General features: G+C 52.4%; 1 protein-coding gene across 3 annotated transcripts; it reads right to left on the reverse strand.

Moving 5' to 3' along the window:
• Positions 1–1,117: 1,117 nt before the first annotated feature.
• On the reverse strand, positions 1,118–11,822 carry Irf5 (interferon regulatory factor 5). 3 transcript variants are annotated; one of them, XM_015998061.3, is made up of 9 exons: positions 11,715–11,822; positions 6,975–7,180; positions 4,313–4,502; positions 3,876–3,934; positions 3,364–3,397; positions 2,925–3,182; positions 2,318–2,710; positions 2,118–2,236; positions 1,118–1,910 (listed from the first exon to the last, which is right to left on the reverse strand). In XM_015998061.3, exons 2-9 carry the CDS (start codon positions 7,167–7,169, stop codon positions 1,665–1,667), a joined length of 1,494 nt encoding a protein of 497 aa, XP_015853547.1. In that variant the 5' UTR covers positions 7,170–7,180; positions 11,715–11,822; the 3' UTR covers positions 1,118–1,664. The 3 variants fall into 3 exon arrangements, with proteins under 3 accessions (XP_015853547.1, XP_006979458.1, XP_076422701.1); XM_006979396.4 differs by lacking the exon at positions 11,715–11,822 and adding an exon at positions 11,221–11,328; XM_076566586.1 differs by lacking the exon at positions 11,715–11,822 and adding an exon at positions 10,214–10,980.
• Between the last annotated feature and the right edge of the window lie 11,319 nt (positions 11,823–23,141).

Raw genomic sequence — 23,141 nt, forward strand, 5'->3', positions numbered from 1 at the left:
CACTGATTGGCTAGACTGGCTGGCCCTGGGGATCCCCTTGTTCTGCCTCCCGATGACAACATATACATTAGTGCCTGACTTTTGTTTTTTGGTAACATGGTTGTTGGGGATCCAAAGTTGTATCCTCTAAGCACTCTACTAACAGCCATCTCTAGCCCCATAAACTGGGTATTTGATTTTAAAAAGAAAAAAAATGTTCTTTGCTAGCTGGGGATTCAGCTCAGTGCTAGATCACATCCTTAGTGCCCCCACCAAAAAAATGTTTTAGGAGAATACGTGCTGGATATTTATACATGAAATGTTTCTGGTATTTACTTCAAAATAACAGTCAGGAGCCTGGATGGGAGTAGCAATGAAAAAAGAAAACATTGTTTGGACTAGAAAATTACTCTTATGAGCCAGATTCCAGTGATGAACCGCCAATTCATGAAGACATGCAAGAATGCATGAAGACAAGACTTATTTTTTAAACATGTTGCACTCTTTTAGGCAGGCTGTCCCAGACTGGCTTTGAACTACTGAGTTTCCTGTCTTAGCCTCCTCGGTGCTGGGATTACAGGCATGAACACCACACCCAGCTCAACCTTTTTCATTTTGAATGTGTGTTACAGGGAATCAAACATGGCCTTGTACAAGCACTCTGCCACTGGGCTACATCCCCAGCCATTAGGCTCATAGATTACCCCAGCACTTGGGAGACAGAGGCAAGGATAGAGGATCAGGGCTTCAAAGACAGCTGTGGTTAATACCACAAGTTTAAGGCCAGCCCGGTCTCAAAAAGAAAAAAAGGATCCCAGATTTTGATGATCTGAAGTGTAGCTAGCATCCAAATTCCTTTTTTTTTTTTACTGCCTTCTGGGAAGGTTTGGGCAGTTTTTGGACAACACACATTCAAAAGTCTACATCTGCCTCAGTCTGCTTCCTCGAAGCAGAGACAGCCAGATAAGTATCTGTGAAGGCCCGGCTGACTGCCTGACAGGAAGGCAGGGTCTCCCCCCCCCAACCCTTGTGCCAGGCACCTCGCTGGAGAGCTGGCGCTGAGGCAAGGCCAGTCGGCAACTGAGCAGTCTGGTAGAACAGAGGCTGTTGGCCTGGGAACAGTCACGAAACAGGCAAATCTGCTTTTAACATTTATTAATCCAAAAATATATTAAAATCTACTTTCTACCCCAGCTTCTTAGACTCTGAAGGAGGGCAGCTGTCAGCACAAGCCTAGTGACGTCCTTGTCAGAAGGAAGACGAGAAAGACTCAAACTAGGGAACCCCCAAATCAGGTCCATTCTCTGCAGAAGCCCCAACAACACTCCTTGGCCCTTTTTGCTAGAGAAATTGGGGCAACCATAAGAGTTGGCTACCCTGGGGTAACTGGACCTGTGTATCTAGGCTCCGGGCTAGTGATGTTCCCTCCCTCCCGCTGGGGCTGCTGGCCACGTTTCTTCAGAGCCAAACAGATCAGAGAAATCACCGGAAGACAGTGCTCAGATTGAATTTTAGGGAGAATGTGGCCTGGGGCCTCTTGTGTGTCCTTGTTGGCCCTACTCTCCCTCCAGGAGACTCAGAGGTAGAACCCTGCAGCCAGCCAGGCCAGCTGGGGCCACTCCATTGCCATGTCAATCTCCACAGTTGCTCCAGGAGGCCCAGGACAGCCACCATCTGCAGCCTTGTTACTGCATGCCAACTGGGTGCATGGGCCAGGGCCCTTGGCCGGCACCAAGGCCTGCCACAGGAGGGGCCTGGACCATAGGCTGCAACCGCTGCTGGGACTGCCAGATGTGATGGAGCTCTTTGAACTGCTCCACCATGTGGTCTTTGAGATCTGGGTTTGAGATCTGCAGCCGGATGCTGTCTGCTGACCAGGAAAGCTCCCCAGAGAACATCTCCAGCAGCAACCGGGCTGCAACAGGTACCACCTGGGGAGCAAAGGGAAGAGGGCATGGGGAATTGTTGCAGGGCTGTTCAATCACGCTGGGCATGAGGACATCCAGAGGCAGATGTGGACTGTCTCCTCCAGCCCTAGCAACCAAGTCCTCGTGGCCCGGAGGGCCCCACCTCTACCCTGGGCCAAAGGTCCAGCCCCATGTCTCCTAATATTGAAGCCGAGTTGGCTAGGGGCACACCTGTACAGTAATGAGCTTCTTCTCTCGGGGCTTGAGGTCAGGCCATTCTTCTCCAAAGCAGAAGAAGATCTCAAAAGGTGGTGGAGTGTTGGTCTGACCCTTCTGGAACAGGATGAGTTCTGCATCAAGATTAAGGCCTCTAGTTAGAGGTTAGAACCCTGAGTGAGGGACAGCCAGGAGGAGCATGGAATGGACCTCACCATTGAGAAACTGCTCTAGGCTAAAGAGCTTTGTCTTGACTTCTCGCTGGATGGGGTTGGGGCGTGAGCCATGGGCTAAGGCGCAGGGCCCACTCCAGAACACCTTACACTGGCACAGACGGATGGCATACAGGTCCTGGCCCTGCAGCTGGAGGATGAGCCCACGGTCCAGGACGTCTAGCAGCTGGTTTGTATAGAAACGCTGCTTGTCGCTGGGGATCTCCTCCGGGCTAGGGAAGCGCACTTGCTCCAGGCTCACGGGGCCAAAGAGTTCCACTTGTTCCTGGGTAGCCTCTAGCTGGCTATAGAAGAGCCTACAGCCTTGTGGGTTGCTGATGGTGAGGGCACGAGGTGGACGACCACGGTACTGGAACTTGATCTCCAGGTCAGTCACTGTGAGCAAAGCATTGGGTTGCCCAGGCTGTGAGCCCCATGGCTCTTTGGGCAGTCAGGTGTAGGCCCAGCCTCCCCAGCCTCCCCAGTTTATCCCTGGCCCAGGAAGACTGGCCTAAAAGCTTATTTTCTTTGTCATCCTTCCGTATCAACCCTGCCCCATTCCCACTTCCGCTCTGCCCTGCCAACCTGCCCAGCCCACCCGAGTTCTTACAAGGCAGCATGTGGGGGCTGATGAGCAGGTCAGGCAAGAGTTGTTCTGGAGGGGCCTGGCTGGGAGCCAGCGGTCCAGGCTCCAGGTCCTCGGGGAGAAGCTGCCTGAAGCCAGCAGGGTTTCCAGAGGGAGGGGCCAGGAGATTTGGATCTGGGGCCGGGGGACCCAGCCCTACAGATGGCTGGAGAGCAGGTGGCCACTTGACGCCTTCTTTGGGTAAGGAGTAGGGTGCTATGGGAGGCCCAGGTAGCACAGGATCTGCAGAGGATGTGGTGAACGCAGCTGTTAATGCCACCTTGAAGAACTCTTCCAGACCTGATCCCCAGACTTGCCCCCCCCATCCTCCCTCAACACCCTCCCAAGTACCTAGGATACCTGTCACTTCTTATACTAGACCCCACCCCACCCCACCCCCAACCACACCACCTCCCAGCCCCACCTGTGATGGTCAGGCTTGGCAACATTCTCTGGAGCTGAAGGGGAAACAGGCAATGGACGAGGGAAGGCAGGTTAGTAAATCTGTATGATGCTGAGAACACAATGCTCAACAGACACAGCGTCAGTCCAGTGGGGGCCAGACCCCACTGCTGGTCCCAGATCTGCCTTCTTCAGCAGTCATGAAAGCTGTCAGAGTCCCCATTTCCAAATGTGCGTTCTGCAGGCAGCAGGTACCCACCAAGCCCAACTGTTGTGGAGGTCAGGGAAACCTGCCACTGTGAAACAACAAAACCCTGGGAGGGACAAGATGGGCACTCTGTCTTCCTCAGAATCGTCAAAGGACAACCCGGAAAAGAGCTGCAGAAGAGCATGAGCTCCAGAGGAAGGGGCTTCTCAATCCTAAGGTGGGTCAGGGCAGCAGAGACCCCACCAGGGCCAGCCAGCCCCATCAGCTTAGTGCAGAAGCTTGGTAAATAAACACTGCCCCTCTTCCCACCACCCAGCCCCACACACCTCTTCCTCTTCCTCCTCCTCCTCTTCTCCAGGAATGTACTCGTCAGTGGGCTGGGACTCTGCATGTTGAGGGAGACAGCAAGACAGGAGGTCAGTGGCCAGGCCAGGCTTTGGCTCCATCTGAACAGCCAGAGAAATGGCCTCAATCTCCTGGGGTTCCATGATGCATAAAGCTGCCCAAGTACGGCTGAGTCAAAGGACCGAGCATCAAGAAGCAGCAAAGAGACCTCCCCCGAAGCCAGGAGCCCAGAACAAGGGCAGTGGTAAGGAGCAGCAGCCGGGGTCCTTGCCCCACTCCCAGATCCTCCTTAGGAGCCCTGGGATTATGACCTAGCACAGCACTCCCTGGAGCACTTGGCTGGAAGGTCCTTGGACTTTCTTGCACCCAGAGGTCACAGCTTCCCAGGTGTTCGGTCGCACAGGGCCAAGCATCATACCTGTGGGAGCAGGGCCATTGGAGCAGACCTCGTAGATCTTGTAGGGCTGAGGTGGCATGTCTCGAGGGCCGTCGTAGAACAGACGGAAGTCACGGCTTTTGTTAAGCGCGCAGCGCAGGTTGGCCTTCCACTTGGCTGGGTCAGCCTCGTCCACCCCCTCGGTGTACTTCCCTGTCTCTTGAGCCCAGGCCTACGGAGGGAAAGGAGGACTGCAGGGTACAGGGCACTGTACCTGTCACGGAGGCCCCAGCAAGTCTCTTTTCCTACAGGAGTCACGGCTGAGAATCTGGGCCACTAGGCTAAACCTTGCTAAGGCTTCGTCTGTGTTAGCTGATATGACCAAGCCTTGTCCAGGCCTCAAGAGTTCAAACAGGCTCAATGAATTCTCTGTGCTACTCGCTGCTGCTGGGAGGGCCATAGGTACAATCTCAAAGGAGCACAAGAAACCATGGCAGATATGAGCTCGTGACTTGGAGCCAGGCTGGGTTTGGAGCCAGGCAGGCCAAATCAAGCTGCCTCTGTTTTGGACCCTCCTTGACAGTGCCTGGAAAGACTCAGGGAGTCTAAGCCTTTAAGGGACTCCGAACTGTGCCTACATGTGGGTATGCTTCAACAACTGGTGTTATTCTTGTTGGTTTTGTTCTTTTGAGACAGGGCCCCATGTAGCCCAGGCTAGTCGTAAACTTGCTAAGTAGCTGAGGATGAGCTTGAACTCTTGATCCACCTGTCTCCATCTCCCAAATGCTGGCATTATAGGCCTGCAGCATCATTGTCATCGCTGTGGTGAGGACAGAACACAGAGCCTCACACTGGCTAAGCACATTCTCTTTACCACTGACCCTCGACCTCCAACTGACATTATTATTTTGCATGGCAATCTGGTGACGTCAGGATTATAAGTGTTTCTTCTCTTTAAACTAGCAACTTAATTCCAATAGAATTATATAGAATATAGAAATATCCACACAAATTGTGATAAGAATCAAGTATAAAAGCTAAAAAATACGATTTCAAAGTTTTTTTAGAATCAGAACCTCTTTGGTCTAACTCCGGACTGCAGACCTAAACCCACCATTAAAACAAAGGGTAGAATTTAGGAGGAATTATGTTGTTTTTTTTCCTAACAGAGAAGCACAAACAGTCCGAAGTGTCCAAAAACGGAGACTAGGTGAGTTATACCAAATCCTTCTGGTGGCTACTCAGTGGTCACGCAAAGAGATGCAGACGTATGCTGGAAAGCAAAGCTAATCCTGATGCTGGGTGAGAAGGCGCAGGTTACCAATCAATACCTGTAGGCCAGCGAAATGGCCTACTCATGGAAGAAAGCACTTGCCACGGTGTTTGTAAGGCCTGACGAGCCGAGTCTGATCCCTGGAATTCACACTGTGGAAGGAGAGACCCAACTCTTGCAAGTGGTCCTCTGACCTCCACACACATGCTGTGGTACTTGCACACTCCTCACAGATAAGTAAATAAATAAGAAAAAATTAAAGCATAAGTGTGGGTTGAATGTCTTGGTACACATCTGTCATCCAAGCACTTCAGAGATGAGGACAGGAGGATCAGAAGTCTAAGGCCAGAATCAGCTATACATCGAGTTTGAGGCCAGCCTGGGCTATGTAAAAATATTTCAAGAAATATAAAATAATAAATAAATAAAACACAGGGTGGGGCTGTCCCTAGTGGCTGAAAGTGTGCATAGCATGAGGCTTGCCTTGATCTCTAGCATAAAGATTTCTTTGAGCCGGGCGGTGGTGGCGCCTGCCTTTAATCCCAGCACTCGGGAGGCAGAACCAGGTGGATCTCTGTGAGTTCAAGGCCAGCCTGGGCTACCAAGTGAGTTCCAGGAAAGGCGCAAAGCTACACAGAGAAACCCTGTCTCTAAAACACACACACACACACACACACACACACACACAAAAAAAAGATTTATTTGAAAAGTCAGCTAGGTATTGTGGTACATACTTGTAATCCTGACATTCTGGAGGCAGAGGTAGGAGGATTTCCACAAGTTTAAGGCCAGCCTAATCTATACAGTGAGTTCTAGGCCAACCAAGACTACACAGGGAGACTCTATCTCAAAATAAAACACATTAAACATTCTTAAAATATGACTAGATTCCAATTTTGCCTCTCATATACAGAAACCTTAAGACATTACAATTATATATTCTATTGTAAAACTATTGTAGTGGGGCCTGTCCAGCATTAGGATTAGAAATTGTTGGACATGGTGGTACATGCTTTTAATCTCAACCCATTTGAGGCTGAGGCAGGAGGATGACAAGTTCAAGGCCAGCCTTGACTACAACAGAGAGTCTGGCCAGCTGGGCATTATACAGTGAGACTAAAACTAAAAGATTTGGTGTTTAAAAGCTGAGTTGGTGGCTTCATTCACATGTGTACTAAATGTGTACTTGTATGTAACAGTGAGTCAAGAGCAAGGAGCATTACAAGGAGTTACAGGAAGGTCTCCTAGGGACCTTGAATGTCCACCCTGCTCTCGGCTACAGGTTAGAAGAGATGATCCTGTGCCTAGGTGTTGGATCCCCTGAGCACTGTGGTGGGCAGAATGGACAACCTCCAGGAGATGATTGTGAATCTCTTTACTGGGGAGCGGCTGCCCCAGAGAGGTCTAGACAGCACCTTATACAAGGCTTACCTTGAAGATGGTGTTGTCTCCATCCTGGCTGGGACCATGCCTTGTGGCATGGCGCCAGGGGATATAGAAGAGTTTCCTTTCCCCATTGACCCACTGAAGTCCTGGGTACTGGCAGCTGTTCACCTGGGCCACCAACCAGGGCTTCAGCCTCACACGGCGTGGTGGTGGGGCAACCCCCGGGGCTGGCTGGTTCATGGCAAAGGGCTCTGCAGGAGAAAGCAAAGTGGAGTTCAGCAGATTCACATCAAGATGCTCCATGCCCTGAGGAGGCGTCATGGGGATGTCTCTCCAGTCCATTTGGGTATCTGAGGCCAAGCCTGCTTTCCAACCATCAGCTTTCTCGACAAGGCTCACTCAACCGATGATTTCTGTTAGGGGAGAAGGAGATTTCTGTGCTAGTGGGTACTGTGGGTCCCTTCCTTCAATGGACCATCCGTTTTCCAGGTACGATCAGTACCCAGCTGCTGCTTTACTGGAGGATCGCCCCAGTTGTCCCAGGTGAAGCCACCCATCACTCTGGAGTCACACACAGTCAAAGCTGGCTCCCTTGCGTGGCGGTGGGCTAACAGGCGACGGGCACTGGGGTTGGCTCTTCCGCCACGCCCCGTCCCTCCTGTCGCTGTTCAGCCTTTCCCTCTGCAGCTTATTCAAACCCCTTCCCCCGAACTGCCCTTCCCCATGCCCAACAAATCCTCTAAACTAGAGTCCTACCTCAGGCTTCTGACAGAGGCCCGCTTCAGACAGAGGCAGACCGTGTGGATGGGGGGGGGGGTGGGGAGCTCATGCCCAGCTCACAGAGCTCTTCCGTCACTTTTTGGCCTTTTGGCCAGGACCGCGTGCCGCACGGGTATTGCTCCTCAGTGTCTCTCAGGGATGACGCTTTCTTCCCCCTTGACCTCTACAGAAATCCCACTAATCCACAGATGTCACTGGGCACCCAGCTTAGATGGCACCACCCTGAAGCCATCCATGTCCTAGCTTCGGTTCCTGCTGCTTTTCTCACATCGTTCGGTGCTCAGGAAGCCTCTAGAGCAGAGGTTCTCACCCTTCCTGGTGCTGTGACCCTGTAACACAGTTCCTCACGTTGTGCTGACCCCTCCCCCCATAAAATGAGTTTCCTTGCTACTTCAGAACTGTAATTTTGATACCATTGTGAACTGTAATGTAAAGCTCTGCTATGCAGGATATCTCACATGGGACCCCTGTGAAAGGGTCGTTTGATCCCCAGAGGGGTCACAGCCCACAGGTTGAGAAATACTGCTCTAACGTTTACAGACTTGTGTCACACACATGGTGGCAGGAAGTACAGCCCAAGGCCTACACTGGAGGCAAGCCCCCACGCAGGCCACAGTCTCTGCCTCCCTAGAGTCAGGTCCCCAGGACACACGCACCCTGGTGCCCTCCCCTTCACCTGCTCACTCTCTTCTAGACAGAACCTGAGACTTGCAACAGTCTAGTGCTCCCTCTTACCCACCCTCACTCCTGGGAAGGTCTCTCCCTCCCTTGTCCAGGCCTTTGGTCTTGAACTCTTGAACCCAGAGGCAGAGGCAGAAAAGAGGGAGGCCACCGTGCCACCAGCTCCTTAGAAAGGAGTCACTGTTCAGCAAGTTAAGGAATAAAATTGAGCAGGCTTGCTTGGGATTTGCAGTATGGAGCCTCAGTTTCCCCTGCAATCCCCGGCTGCTGCATGCCACATCCAGGCCAGCAAGAGTGTCACGCTACAGACTTGAGAGCAGTGCATAGCTCAACTGTCAGTGACCCGTGAAGAGCAATGCCAGCTTTGGACGGGCAGGGTGCAAAGGCTCCCAGCCCTGCCCCCAAGCTTAAGAAGACAGTGGCTTAGTTCCTCTTTCTACACCAGCCTCCACCCTGACCTAAGGGAAATGAAAGTGGCCTAATGGGACAACTCAGAAATCTGACTCACTGGACTGACTTGTGGGCTGGCGGAGGGAGGGGACGTAGAGAATATTCGTGAGTCTCTGCAAGCCCATCTCTGGATCATTCCCTGGCTCTAAGCCTACTGACCTTCACCCGTGTCTCTAGTTAGCTCTCAAGAAGCTCTGATCCTCGAATGGAGGGAGCAGCCGGCAGTTATGACCACAGGAAAGTGGACACCAGGATAGGCAAGTTACCCTTAAGACACACACACACACACACACACACACACACACAGAGTCCAGCCAGCTGGCCAAGGGTGGTATGAATAGGGAGACCAGAAGGACTCACTCCCCTGCTCCATGCCTCAGGGATCAAGGAGCCAGGGACCACTGCGGCTTTCTGCCCCAGCCTGATGTTTAATTCAGAGAAAGGTTTTGAAATTGTTACTCTGGCCTCAGTGCTAGGAAGGGACAGTCCCTTCAGATGGAATAGGGACACAGAGAAAAGACCCCACAGCAAGCCAGGCCACCAGGGCCAAGAGAGGGTGTATTCACTTAGCCACAGAAGGTTCCACCTGCAGCTAGGTCCACAGGATCCTTCCCCTGAGCAGGACCAACTTCAGCATCCATCCCCCGAAAATATCCCTTCTCCCCAAGAGAAGGCTTAGATCTGAGTCTGATCCTGTTCTCAATTTCAGTGTCTAAACATGGCTGCCTTCTCCTGGGTTTGGAGGAAGATGGATGCAACACCCAGACTGAGATTTGTGACTATCAACCTGTAAAGGAGAAACCAACAGAGGCGCTACCATCTTCCACGGAAGTGTCAAAATGGGTATAGCCTGCTGAAAACCCAAGGGAGCATCCCACATATAACTAGGCACGGAGGCATCCTGAGAAGCAGTCCTTGAATTCCAGCTAAGATGAGGAGTCCCCCCAGCTCACTCCAGGGTCCTGAAGTCCCAGGAGAGGCCACCTGGGCAGTCAGCTCACTGAGAGTTCCCGAGGGCTGGTGGGGAGAACTTCAAACCCCTCCTGTCTCTCGGATTGTCTGGTTCTAAACCCCACACCCAGTTCAAGGAACCTGCAAGGGGTTACCTGTATCAGCCTAAGTCCCGCCCTCTCCAGGTGAGTGACACACCCGGGCCCTGCCCCTACCGAGTGCAGACAGGCTTGAGATTCTGGGGCAGCAGGTGCGGCAGGAAGAACCCTCTCTCAGCTTCCTCCCAGGGGCAGGTTGGGGGAAGGCCAGAGTGCAAGGGAAAGCCCCGAAGCAGCATTTTTAGTTATAAGGGGTGGTTTCCTACCTCTTTCCTAGTCCTAAACCAGGAGCGGAAGGAGTAGGGACGGATACAAGGTCCTCACCTGAAGGCCCCCAGCTTCTCCAGCTTCCTCCGTCAGCCCAGCCCACGTCCTTTCTGGTCCCTCGTGATCATCCCTGCAGGTTCCACCCGGGACAGAACGTGGGGGCTCTCTGAGTCAGCCCCTGAAGTCACCTCAGGGTTCTGGCTTAGTATCCGTTCCTGGACCGTTCCTCTGGTTGGGGATGCCCCATTCTGCTATGCCAAGAGGAGGCTAGGGAAGCCCCAACTTCCACCCCTGCTCCTAGGTACCCGCTCTGGGCCCTCTAGGGGTTTGAGACACCCGCGCTGCGGTTGGATGCCAACCCAGGCCATCTCCCCGCCTGCGTTGCGGCCACACTGCTAACACTTCTCCACTTTCAGATTCTTAGTTGTTTCCTTCTTAAGTTTAGGGGCAGGCCGTCAAGAAACCAGACCAAGCATTTGCGCCCCCGATTCTTCTTGATTGCTAAGAAAATTGGCGTCCTTTTGGAGCCACGAGTCAAGGGGTGGCGCCACTATTTGACACCATCTCCCCCCAAACCCTGTTTCCACAAATTCCTGTCCTGGCGTTTAAGATCCTAGGGAGGGGTGACTGTTGGAACCTCCACCTCTTACTCGAAAAGGTGAGGTGCGGCAGGGGAGGAAGGACGGACTGAAAGGGGTCAGGGCCGGAGCCTCGCTCCTCGGTGCCAGACTGGGGCCCTGCGCCAGGGCGCTTCGCATCCTTGACCCTGGCCTGGCGCGGCAGTGATGCGCGCTCGTCCCTCGCCTCTCGGGGCTTTCCCTGGGCCGGTGGGACGATGGAGGCCGGAGCCCTGCACCACGGGCTGGCCAAGGTGTGGGTCGCCTTGGAGACTTTGGCGTCGGTGGGCGCTGCCCACCGCGAAGAAGCGGGATCGCGACCCCGCCGGCCCTCCTGGCAGGCGTCCCCGGGGGCACAGGCCACCTCGGGGCGAAGCAGTAGCTCGGGACGGTTCCCACCGCTCTCCGGGCGCGGGACCCAGCACAGCCCACAGCTCCCGGACCTACCTGTCTGCGGTGCGCCCGCGGGGAGCCAGGAGCCCCGGCCGGGCGCTGCGGCCGGTCTGAGCCCTCGCCGAGCTGCGTCTCCCGCGGGTCGTCGAGCCCGCCCCGCACTTCCGCATCGTGCCGCCCCCGCCTCGGGCAGAGCCCCGCCCCGCCCCACGCAACCACCCCGGGTCCCCTGCACCGACCCGGCCACCGCCCACCGCGAGGAGCGCTAGCCAGGCCCAGGGCCTCGCCGACCTCGTAGACAGCTCGGCGGCCCGCACGGGGCTCCTTCGGGAATCCGGAGACAAAGTCGCCCATCACCCGGTAGCCCGTCCCCACCCAGTCCGCGCCCGCCTGGAGCTGGAGATCCGCTGTGCCCAGGCGTCAATGGAGCCACACTCCAGGGCGTTTCGAGGCGACTGAAAGCACCCCCCACCCCCGGCCCTCCGCTCCCTGTTTCCCACCGCGACCAAGCCGCAGGCTGCGGTACCCAGAGCCCCCTTTCAGCATACCCTGGGTCACTGTCTCTTTTCAGCCTACCAGCCGGCTCCGACTCAGAATGTGGCTGCTGCGATCCCGCCTCTTCTTTGGCCCCGACCTTCACCATGGGTTTGCATTTGAACTTTTTTTTTTTTTTCGGTTCCATAAACCCGCCTCGCGGCCGATGCCCGCCTCGCGGCCGATGCCCGCCTCAACCTGCACACATCCTGACTTTCACTCTTCAGCTTTGGGGTCAGCATCACATTGTCTGGGAGTCTAGGTGGCTTTTCTGGAAGGTTCTAGGCTTTGAGTCAGCTTCTGGTTGTGTTGTGTTTGGTGTTATTTGTTGGTTTGTTTGGGGGTGGGGGTGTAAATCAAGGGACAACTTCTCAGAGTCCTGGGGATTGAACTCAGGTTGTCTTGCTTTGTGGCAAGTGCCTTTATCCAATCAACGATCCATTTCACAGGTCCCAGTTTGTGATTTTAATGTCCGATTTCCACTGAAATTCAGCTTAATGGGGACCAGTCCTGTCTTGCACCATTCATGACCTGTGGTAATTTTTATTTTTATGTTTATTTGTTACTGATGGTGGACCTTCACATGCTTGGCAAGTGAATACCTGCCTGCTCTGCCCACCATCATTTTAAAAGGTTATTGTGTTTGTTTGTTGGATTTTTTTGTTTCTTTTTTCGAGACAGGGTTTCTCTGCAGCTTTGGAGCTTGTCCTGAAACTCACTCTGTAGACCAGGCTGGCCTCGAACTCACAGAGGTCCACAGAGGTGCTGGAATTAAAGGCGTGCGCCGCCACCGCCTGGCGGACTTTTTCTTTTCTTTTTGTCTTTTTTTAGGAAAAAGATCCGTTGCCTGTGCTGCTCTCCAACTCCTGGAATCAAGCAAATTTCCTGGCCCAGATTCCCTGAGTAGCTGAGATTTCCGGTGCAGCATCACAAGAAGCTTAACTAAAGATAGATATACGTATGTATGTATATTTAATTGTATATATATTTTACCATCTTAATACTTTTTAATGATTTGTTTATTTTTATTTTGTGTGTGTGAGTATTTTGTCTGCATTATTCACATCATGAATATGCAGTGTCTGCAGAGACCAGAAGGGGAGTTAGACCTGTGGAACTGGAGTTACAGACAGTTGTGAGCCAACAGGTGGGTTCTGGGAACTGAACCCAGGTCCTCTGCAAGAGCAGCAAGTGCTTTTAACCACTGAGCCACCTCTCCAGCCCTGAAGAAGATACTTTTAATAAAGAAATGTTCTGGCCGGGCGGTGGTGACGCACGCCTTTAATCCCAGCACTCGGGAGGCAGAGCCAGGTAGATCATTGTGAGTTCGAGGCCAGCCTGGGCTACCAAGTGAGTTCCAGGAAAGGCGCAAAGCTACACAGAGAAACCCTGTCTCGAAAAACCAAAAAAAAAAAAAAAAAGAATTTAATAAGGGACTCAGAAAAAAAAAAAAGAAATGTTCTGAATTAATTGTTAAACTACATTTTTGTTAAATTTATCTTGTATGTTTATCTGTGGGTGCACATGAGCATGCATAAGTCAGAGGACAGTTTGTGGAGTTATTCAGCACCCTCCTTCACCATGTGGGGCCCAGGGATTAAACTAAGGCTGTCAAGCTCAGCAGCAGTCTCTTTTGCCTGCTGAGCCACCTTGCTAACGTGCCCCACCCTCGTTGTTCACTTTCAGATAGCAAATAAAATACATACGTTCGAGATATGCTGTTTACCCTTTACATTTCAGAGCCTTGAGTTGCTAACAGACACAGTGGCACTGTTCAGCTGAATTAGAATTTTGGCTTCTCGTCCACCTCTGCTGGCTTTCCAGGAATGTCTGGACTGGGCTTCAGTGAGTAGAAAGAATCTTTCGGGTTTATTTTGCGTTTCCTCCCCTCCCCTCACTGTAGCCCGAATATAAAGTGGAAATATGTACTATTTGTATCTGCCGAATACAGCACTATCTCAGGTATGCTAGGCACCCTACCATTGAGCCACACCACCTTCTGTTTCATATTTTTAAATTTAAGCCATGTGTGGATCCAGTCGTGTGGGCAGCAGCTAAGCCAACCTTGGACTGCAGAGAGAGACCTTTTCTCGAAAAGTAAGTAGTGAAAGGGGTGAATGGGTCGGTTTTCTTTCTTTTTCTAAAATTTCATTCATTCTTTCAAATTTCTTTTTATTGCATTTATTTATGTGTGTGCATGTTCCTATATGTATGTGTGTATGCACACAAGCATGCATGCCGCAGCGTAAGTGTGGAGGTCAGAGGACAACTTTCAGGAATTGGTTCTCTCCTTCCACAATGCGGGTCCCGGAGATTAAAATCAATCTGTCAGGTTTGGTGGCCAGTACCCTTACCTGCTGCGTCATCTCTCCAACCACCACACCACCTCTTCCCCCCTCCTCCGATTCCTTCTTGTCCCCTTTCATCTTAATAAGAGAGAGTTTCTATGCAGCCCAAGCTGAGGTGGAACTTGCAACCCTCTTCTCTCAGCCTCCAGAATGCTAGCATTGCAGGCGCCACCACATCCGACTTTTTCACTAGAACAGAGAACATCTTAGGCAGGCATGAGCAATACCAACATGCAACAGGGTGTCAGAAGTTCCGCCGTCATCCCTGACTATGTAGTGAGCCGGTGGCCAGCTTTAGCTCCATGAGAGCCTGGCTCACGGCAAACTGCTGGCGTCCTGTGGGGGCATTTCCCCACACCCCAATAGTTGGAGGGCTGAAGAGAGGATGGCTGAGGGTCCGAGGACAGAAAAACTGCTACAGAATTGAATGCTGTCCTCCACAAAATAAGAATCGCTTTCATTGGAGGTCAGTTACATCTGGCTGTGGTAGGGACTGAACTTTGTGCATGCTAGGCAAATGCTCCACCACAGGGCATTCTCTCTTTTTTCTCTTACGTTTAAGAGAAAAATATTCTGTTGGTTTAGAAATGTGTCTGGGGTAATGGCCAAGAAAAGCCTTTTTATTGTCAAATGTTCCCAACACACACACAGCCCCGGGGACCATGAGCTTCCAGGCATTCTGTACCATGTCCCCATCCACTCTCTATTTTTCCCAGTTGAGGCCCACCCATAGAGCCTTGGAACGCCACCAAGAAGCAGCAGGGACTCTGTGCAGCAGAGGCGCCATTCATAATACACATCCTTGGACAGACCTTGCGTGTCGGGAGGAAGGAGGGGTAGTGCTCGTTCAGCGAGCAGAACTCCAGCGCTTCCAAGAAGGAAGGCTGGACTTCTCTAGACTTCTTGCAGCATCACAATCGAAGGGGAAGTGAAGCCCCGCTCTGCTGCTCGAGACCAATCTCAGTTCCTGTTGCTCAGTCAGGGGCCGGGGAGGGTGCAGAGAGACTTGGCCTCCGCAGTCCCCCGAGCTCATGAAGAGCCCTGGTGACTCCCCACCAGTGACATGACCCTCTCACTCACTTCCTCTGAGCATGTGATAAGAGGTACGTTTGTGTGCTTTGGACAAAGCCATGGTATGAGTAGAGGCACAAAGTGGGTTAGAGGAAGCCATGCCACCAGAGGGAACCGAAAGAAACCCAGGGTAGCGGCGACGGAAGGAGAGCAGAAGCACAAGGAGAAGCCAAACTGACTCCCACCGCCGCCGCGGCCCACTGCAGGTAGGGCCTGGCAGATGCCGGCTGCCTTTGCTGCCCAGCACCTCCCTACAGGAACCCCAGGCTTTGCAGGGTCTCCAGGCTAGCCTGTTTGCCAGACACACCACATTTCCGAGAACTCACGAGCTGGACATCAGACTGAGTCCATTTGGGGATCGAATCCCAGATCTACCCTCCAGGAAGTGTGAGACATGACACACCTCCTCTGCTGGACCCCCCTCTCCATAAGTGAGAAGACACACTCCTCTGCTGGAGGCCCCTCTCCATCTGTAAAGTGAGATGGTCTTATCCCTGTCACAGATGGAGAATGTCAGGTTGCTTGCTAAATCAAGCACCTTGCGCCTGCCAGGACAGAGTGTGGTAAACAAATCTATTCTGTCCCAAACCTACTGTCCCAGAGCTTCCAGTCTATGGGTTGAGACAATTAGATCAACCCCTGCCGGGCAGCGCCCTGGGAGAAGTGTTGTGGGCCACCGCAGGGGCGGCTTTGCTCAGGGTCAGCGGAGAACTCAGAGCTGAGACAGATGTAACCCAGCTGCTCTGGCCTGGAACTTTCCAGTGGTTTTATGACCTGTGCTGTGGACGCTGCTGTCAGAGCTTCCTCTCTGTTTTTACTAACTGCTGCCTCCTCTGAGCCTTCTGAGGTATGACTTGGAAGTCCCCCATTCAGTCAGAGCTGTCACATGGGCCCTCCAGACCTGAGGTCCTCACCTTTGCCAACCCACACTCAGTCTCTCTTCCACAACCTGGGGCCTAGGAAGTTGTGCAGACACCACTTCATCCCGGGGCTGGCTCTCTGTCTTACTAAAAAAAGAAATGCTACTTCCCTTTCTTTCCCTAGCTGGTCGCTTCTCCTCTCCCTCATGTCCTGAGCGGACGCCATTTTGACTTTACCCCTTCGCCTGGGCCTGGGACTTGCCAGCTCAAGTTGGCCCTAAGCCTTCAGGAACACACCCCCCCCAACTCCAGTATTCCTGACCTCACCTCTTGGAGCTCCCAATTTAAACTCCCACATCCAGGGTTGTTTTTTTATTATTCCCTTTAATGGCTGTGGCAGAGATGTCTCCCTTTCCCCTGGGATTCCTCTCCTGTTGCCCTTCCTTGGGCCACCTAGCGTTAGCACCCTCCCCACTTTTGACCTGCTTAGAAAGGCACCCAGACTCCGGTGGGTTAGATGGCCACCCTTCCCACACTCCCTGAACTTGGTCATAGAATCTGCTAAACTCAGCATAAGCATTGCCCCACACACTTCCCTCCCCATCGCTGGACTCTGTCATCGAAGGGACAGGGCCTCCCTGTTGGCACCCGTCTAGAGGACAGGCTGTGGTTCATGCAGCAGGTACCCAGCAGGGAGGAAAGGGGAGAGGAGGAAGTCCGGATGACCTTCTGGGACACCTGCAGTGGTCATGGGTGGGCCTCACACAGGAACCGGCTGAGGAGCTCCTCAGAGTGAAGAAAGCAGAGAACCTGGGAGCTAAAGGCCCCGGGGAGGCTTGCAGCCAGGGCCCTCTCCTTTCTTTGGTGCTTTACAGGAAGAGGAGGGTGCCAGGCCTCACTAGAGTGGACTAGAGTTGAGCCCTTTGAAGGCCAGTGTCCTGCATCCTCGGTGTTTTTTGCAGTTTTCTAAGCTAAGATCCTGATGCCCAACCAAACTGTGGTGGTGTGGACACACTGGACCATGAAGGAGCTGAAGGGCCTAGAGAATAGGGAGACCCTTTGCCCATGTGGGTGGGTCCTTCCAACAAGGCCTTTCCTGTTTCCCAGGCTCCATTTCCTCACCAGTACTTCCGAAGTCACAGAGGTGCTGCCAGGCCTGGATGGCTTGACCAGGAGTCATTTCTGGAAGATGGAGATGCAGGGAGGGTGGGAAGAAGAGACTTCCCCGGCTCGGGCCTCTTCCACAGGCCTCTATACCAGCTGCGCGGGGGGGGGGGGGGGGGGGGGGGGGGGCTGCCCCCCCCCCAGCCAACTCTAAGAGCTTTTCTGTGCAGTAGCAGATTATAGGAGGCCCGGGCCTGGGCACAGGAGCAAAGGCAAACATCCCCAGTTCCCTTGGGTCTTGGCAAGTTTACTCCATCCTGGGTGCCTGATGCAGTTCTGAGGTTCAGGGTGGGCAAAGCAACAGTACAGAAGTGGTGACCCTTGCACACGACAGCCTGTCCTAAACCACCCAGAAGCAGGCATGAGCCCGACGCCTTCCCTCCACCCCCAACCCACACCCTCATCAGGGGGAGGGGAGAGAGGATTGCTGATGAAATCAGATGCTGGGTTTTGAAGTCAACTAAACCATAAGTGACATTTTAACCCTTTGGAGTCAGACAGATACACGGTTACACTAATAAGATCTCAACATATGCCAGACACACGTTAAGCTCTTCTGACATCTTAATGCAGTTAATTGTAGCCAGTCACTAGACAGTGGATGTTATTTGTGCCACATTTACCAAAGAAGTAAGCTGAGTTCCCTGGTAAATAACTTCATGGATTTTCAATTTACTTCTGTGAGGGTGATGTGGGGGAGGGGTGGTAAATTTTATTGCTGGGTGGTGGTGGCCACACCTTTAGTCCCAGCACTAAGGAGGCAGAGGCAGGAGGATCTCTGTGAGTTTGAGGCCAGCCTGGTCTACAGAGTGAGTTCCAGGACAGCCAAGGTTACACAGAGAAACTCTGTGAAAAAATCAAAACAAAAACTGTTATTAATTTATGTTTTTTTTTTTTTTTTTTTGAGGCAGGGTTTCTCTGTTTATCCTTGGCTCTCCTGGAACTCGATCTGTAGACCAGGCTGGCCTTAAACTCATAGATTGACCCGCCTCTGCCTCCCAAGTGCTGGGATTAAAGGCGTCCACCCAACTAAAATAACTTTAAAAGTTTGTTTACTATTATTGCTATGTGTGTTGAGTGTGTGTGTGTGTGTGTGTGTGTGTGTGTGTGTGTGTGTATGATATGTACACAGGGAAGTGCATGATGCCGTGATCTTGTAGTCAGAGGACATCTTTCAGGATCTTGTTCTCTCCTTCCAGCATGGATTCCAGGCATCGTACTCAGGTCCTCAGGCTTTGCCCCACATGTGTGTGCACTGGGATTTCTACCTCAGGTCCTCACACTTGTGCAGCAAGTATTTTGACCCACTAATATTGCTCCAGATCCTTCTTTTAAAATGGTGTTGAGGACAAAGCCTGGACCTGGCTGTACACCACTGAGCAAAGTCGTCCACCTCATCCTGCGCATTCTCATTACTGTCTCTGAAGACCCTCTGCTGGTAGACATGTCACCAGACCTTCGCCTTCATCCTCAAAGTCCAGGCATCCTCTCTGTGGACATGACTCTGCACCCACGTGTCCGCCTTTTGCAGCACTTGGGATCACACCAGGGTCTTGTGCGTGATAAGCTAGCACGGTACCACCGAGCTACACCCTCAGCCTCCAAAATGCCCCCTTTATAAAGACACCAGTTGTAGTGGAGCACAGCCCCTCTGATGACTTCAACTTAATTACTTACATGTGCAGTGACCCTGTTCCCAAAGACAGTCACGTTCTGAGGCATTAGAGGGTAGAACTTTGATACACGAATTCGGGGAAAAAGGGCGCAACTCGACCTATGAGAATATTCCACACATCCACTGCCGTTAAACCTGAGGCCATATTTCATTCTCATGCACAGGGCAGGGTCTGCTTGCTCTTCACCTGAAGACACCGAGACTCAGCAAGACGAGGTAGTTAACCCGAAGGCACATGGCAACAGGGCAAGGAGACACTGGGACCTGATGCCAACTGCACCGTAAGTGATGCCAGCGCTTGACCTTAGCTTCCCTTGCAGCCTCTCTGCATCTCAGTCTTCTCATCTGTAAAGTGGACTCGATACACTGTCAGCAACAAAATGCACTGCTCGGGATGAAGATGTGGCAAGTCCAGGGCCTTGCACACAGTGCAGGTGACAAGAATAAGCACATCAGCAGTTATTCCATAGGGCGAGTCCTACATTCTGTTGCTTCTCAGCTGCTTTAGTGACCGCCCATCCTGGCTGTCTTAGTTAGGGTTTTATTGCTGTGAAGAGACACCATAACCACAGCAACTCATAAAGGAAGATATTAATTGGGGCTGGCGTACAGGTCAGAGGTTTAGTCCATTGTCATCATGGCAGGAAGCATGGTGGCACACAAGCAGACATGATGCTGGAGAAGGAGCTGAGAGTTCTACATCTGGATCCTCAGGCAGCAGGAAGAGAGAGCAACACTGAGCCTGGCTTGGGCTTTTTTTTTTTTTTTGGTTTTTTGAGACAGGGTTTCTCTGTGTAGCTTTGCGCCTTTCCTGGAACTCACTTGGTAGCCCAGGCTGGCCTCGAACTCACAGAGATCCGCCTGCCTCTGCCTCCCGAGTGCTGGGATTAAAGGCATGCGCCACCACCGCCTGGCCTGGCTTGAGCTTTTGAAACCTCAAAGCCGGCTCCCAGTGACACACTTCCTCCAGAGGCCACACCTCCTAATAGTCACTCCCTATGGGCCTATGGGGCCATTTTCTTTTTTTTTTCTTTTTTTATTTTATATAAAAGATTTTCTAGTCATGTTACATATCAACCACAGATTCCCCTATCCTCCCTCCTCCAACCCCCCAGCCCTCCCCTCCAGTCTACCCCCCATTCCCACCTCCTCCAAGGCAAGGTCTCCCCTGGAGAGTCAGGCCAGCCTGGTAGATTCAGTTGAGGCAGGTCCAGTCCCCTTTTCCCTGCACCATGGCTGAGCAAAGTGTCTCAGCATAGGCCCTAGGCTCCAAAAAGCCGGCTCATGTACCAAGGACAAGTCTCGGTCCCACTGCCTGGGTCCCTCCTAAACAGTTCAAGCTAATCAACTGTCTCACTTATCCAGAGGGCCTGGTCCAGTTCCATGGGGGCTCCTCAGCTATTGGTTCACAGTTCATGTGTTTCCGCTAGTTTGGCTATTTGTCCCTGTGATTTTTACAGTCATGGTCTCGATATCTCTTGCTTATATAATCCCTCTTCTCTATCATTGATTGGACTCCTGGAGCTCCACCAGGGGCCTGGCTGTGGATCTCTGCATCTGCTTCCATCAGTCACTGGATGAGAGTTCTATCATGACAGCCAGGGTATTCGGCCATCCGATCACCAGAGCAGGTCAGTTCAGGCACTCTCTCAACCATTGCCGGTAGTCTACAGTGGAGTCATCTTTGTGGATTTCTGGGGACCTCTTTAGCACTCTTTGGGGCCATTTTCATTCAAACCACCACACTGGTTGTATATCCAGAGGAGGTGGAACCAAGGGGGCTTGCAGATCCCCACACTCTGAGAGCCTAGAGCTTCCTGACCCCATGACAGGCTGCCCCTGAGACATGCCCCCACCTTTTGCTCTCTTTTCCTTCCCTTGAGCCAAACATAGCAAGAGAGAGGCCAGAGGGACCCAGCTGCTGGCAGCTGCCTTCCCCACATTTGGGACCCAATATTGTCTGTGCATCGGAGGTGGCTTTGTGTCCTTGAGATGCTGTGGCAAGTAAGAGTGAGCTGCCTTAGCTAGAAAGAGACCCTTGAGAAACCAGAGAAACAAAAAGAGACCCAGGGAATATGGGATTGGCTGATCTCAAGGGGAGAGTCCGAAGTGACCAGCATGGTTCCCATGTCTTAACATAGCTGTGCCTTTGCAAAAACTCAGGTGGTGGGGAGCACACCTTTAATCCCAGCACTGGGGGCAGAGGCAGGCAGAGCTCTATGAGTTCGAGGCCAGCCTGGTCTACAGAGAGAACTCCAGGACAGTCAGGGCTACACAGAGAAACCCTTTTTCAAAAAAGCAGCAGCAGCAGCAACAACAACAACAAAAACCCCTCAGAACTATAATCGACAAAGGGTGAATTTGACAATAAGTAAACTAAAAATAATTCATTGAGACAGGGTTTGAGACCAGGCTGGTCTCAAACATATCTGCCTTCTGAGTGCTGGGATTACAGATATGTGCCACCATACCTGGTTCTGGGGATCAAACCCAGGTCTTCATGTGTGATGGGCAAACATTGCAACTGAACTAAAACCCCAAACCTAAAAAAAAAAGTGAAGAAATTTGTCAGGCAATATGGCACACCCTTGTAATCCCAGCAGTTGTGAGATAAAGACAAAATGATTGTAGTTCAAGGCCAGCTTTGGCTACATGAGGCCTTGTTTCAAAAAGAAAAGAAGGAAAAGGAGGAGGAGAATAAAGAAGAGGGAAAAAGTTAAAAATAAAAAAATTAAAATAATTCTACCTGGCTTCTCTGGGTTATACTTCAACTTGCTTCCCTATGACTTCCTCCCCAAGGATTTCCAGGACTCTTGAAAGTTCCAGAGACCCAGGCCCGCCCTCGTGTGGTGGCTTTAGCTGACAGGCACTTGAATTGAGGACTCAGAAGAACATGGGTGATATTAAATGGAGGTGAGTTTTGTGAAGGGAGCATCCACGAAGGCATGCCCAGGGAAACAAAAAGCACGTCGGAAGTCCTGTGAGTGGAGAGCCAGGCCTCCCCCGGAAAGGCTGCCCTCAGAAGCTGGGGTCCAACCAGATGGCGGCAGAGAAAAGAAATTCTACTTGGGCTACTCTCTTGTGCTCCTGACTACAGCAACTGTCTCTCATGAGCCAGACCCAGAACCCACAGGGCATCTGGCATGTAGGCCACTTTGAGTAGGAGTAAGGCAGGAAAAGGCAGAGGGTGGCACAGGGAAGGATGGCAGATGGAAAGGAGCTGAAGCCGCATGGGGAGAGACCTTAGGACCCACTGTCACCCCGAGCTTCACCCCAGGAACAGCCAAATATGCCAGCTTTGTTCAGCCTGGGAGTTCCTGAACGAATGATAAACTTGTGAATGGAAATATGACACACGGGTGAGGAGGGCCTGATTCTCACAGGCTCTAAGAACCAGGTGAGTAGTTCCCCAGGCCACTAAGGACAATTTTCTGCGACCTCGCTCTGGGCCTTACGTAAACTGTGGACATGAGAAGGGGTCACGGTGGAATGGGGACCAGGGTACCTGCACTAGGGGGTTTATTTGCTGCCATGACTGAATATGCGATGGTTTGAGGGTTCAGTCCACCGTGATGGGGAAGGTGGAGCGGCAAAAGGGCAAAGTGGCTGAGACCTCACGGCATCCACAAGCAGGGAGGGGGTAGTGTCAAAATGACCCCGGCACACGGGATGATGCCACCCATATTGGGGACAGATCTTCCCTCTCCGGTTAAGCCTTTCTGCAAACAGCCCCGCAATTACACCCAGAGGTATGATTCCTGGTGATTCTAAACCCAGTCAAGTTAACAAGGAAGATGGGCCACCACGGTACCCCTGCCAGGCACCGGGGAACCTGTAAGCCCTTCCCGGACACCTCCTCAAAGGATGGGTCCCTAAGAACGACCTCCTCCATCTGGGTTTCTGGGATTTGGCTGGGTGTGAGTTCCTCAGGAGGTAGGAGGGACAGCTGTGTGCAGAACTGTGGTTAGCACAGTGTGCACATCTGCAGGGCAGCTGCTGAATTCCCCCACGCACGCCTCCTGGTGGGAGGAACAGAGAATGACCACAAATATTTTCAGACTGCCACGGAGACAGGGCTGGTGGCAGCTGGTGGGACAGACTTGCCTCCCGCCCCTGGCAGGACAGGGAAGGGCCTGGCATAGTGATCGACACGTGCAGAGGTGTGCAGGTGTATTCTGTCTACCACATCTCCACAAGTCCTGCTCGGCTTGTGAGTCACACCTCCAGACTTACTACAGGAGGCGCCAAAGCTTTGAGGCATAAAGGACAGCCCTATGACCAGGAGGGAGGGGGAGGGACAGAATGGGAGGTCGACGGCCCAAA

Source organism: Peromyscus maniculatus, chromosome 3 (genome assembly GCF_049852395.1).
Source record: "Peromyscus maniculatus bairdii isolate BWxNUB_F1_BW_parent chromosome 3, HU_Pman_BW_mat_3.1, whole genome shotgun sequence".
In the NCBI taxonomy this organism is placed as follows: Eukaryota; Metazoa; Chordata; class Mammalia; order Rodentia; family Cricetidae; genus Peromyscus; species Peromyscus maniculatus.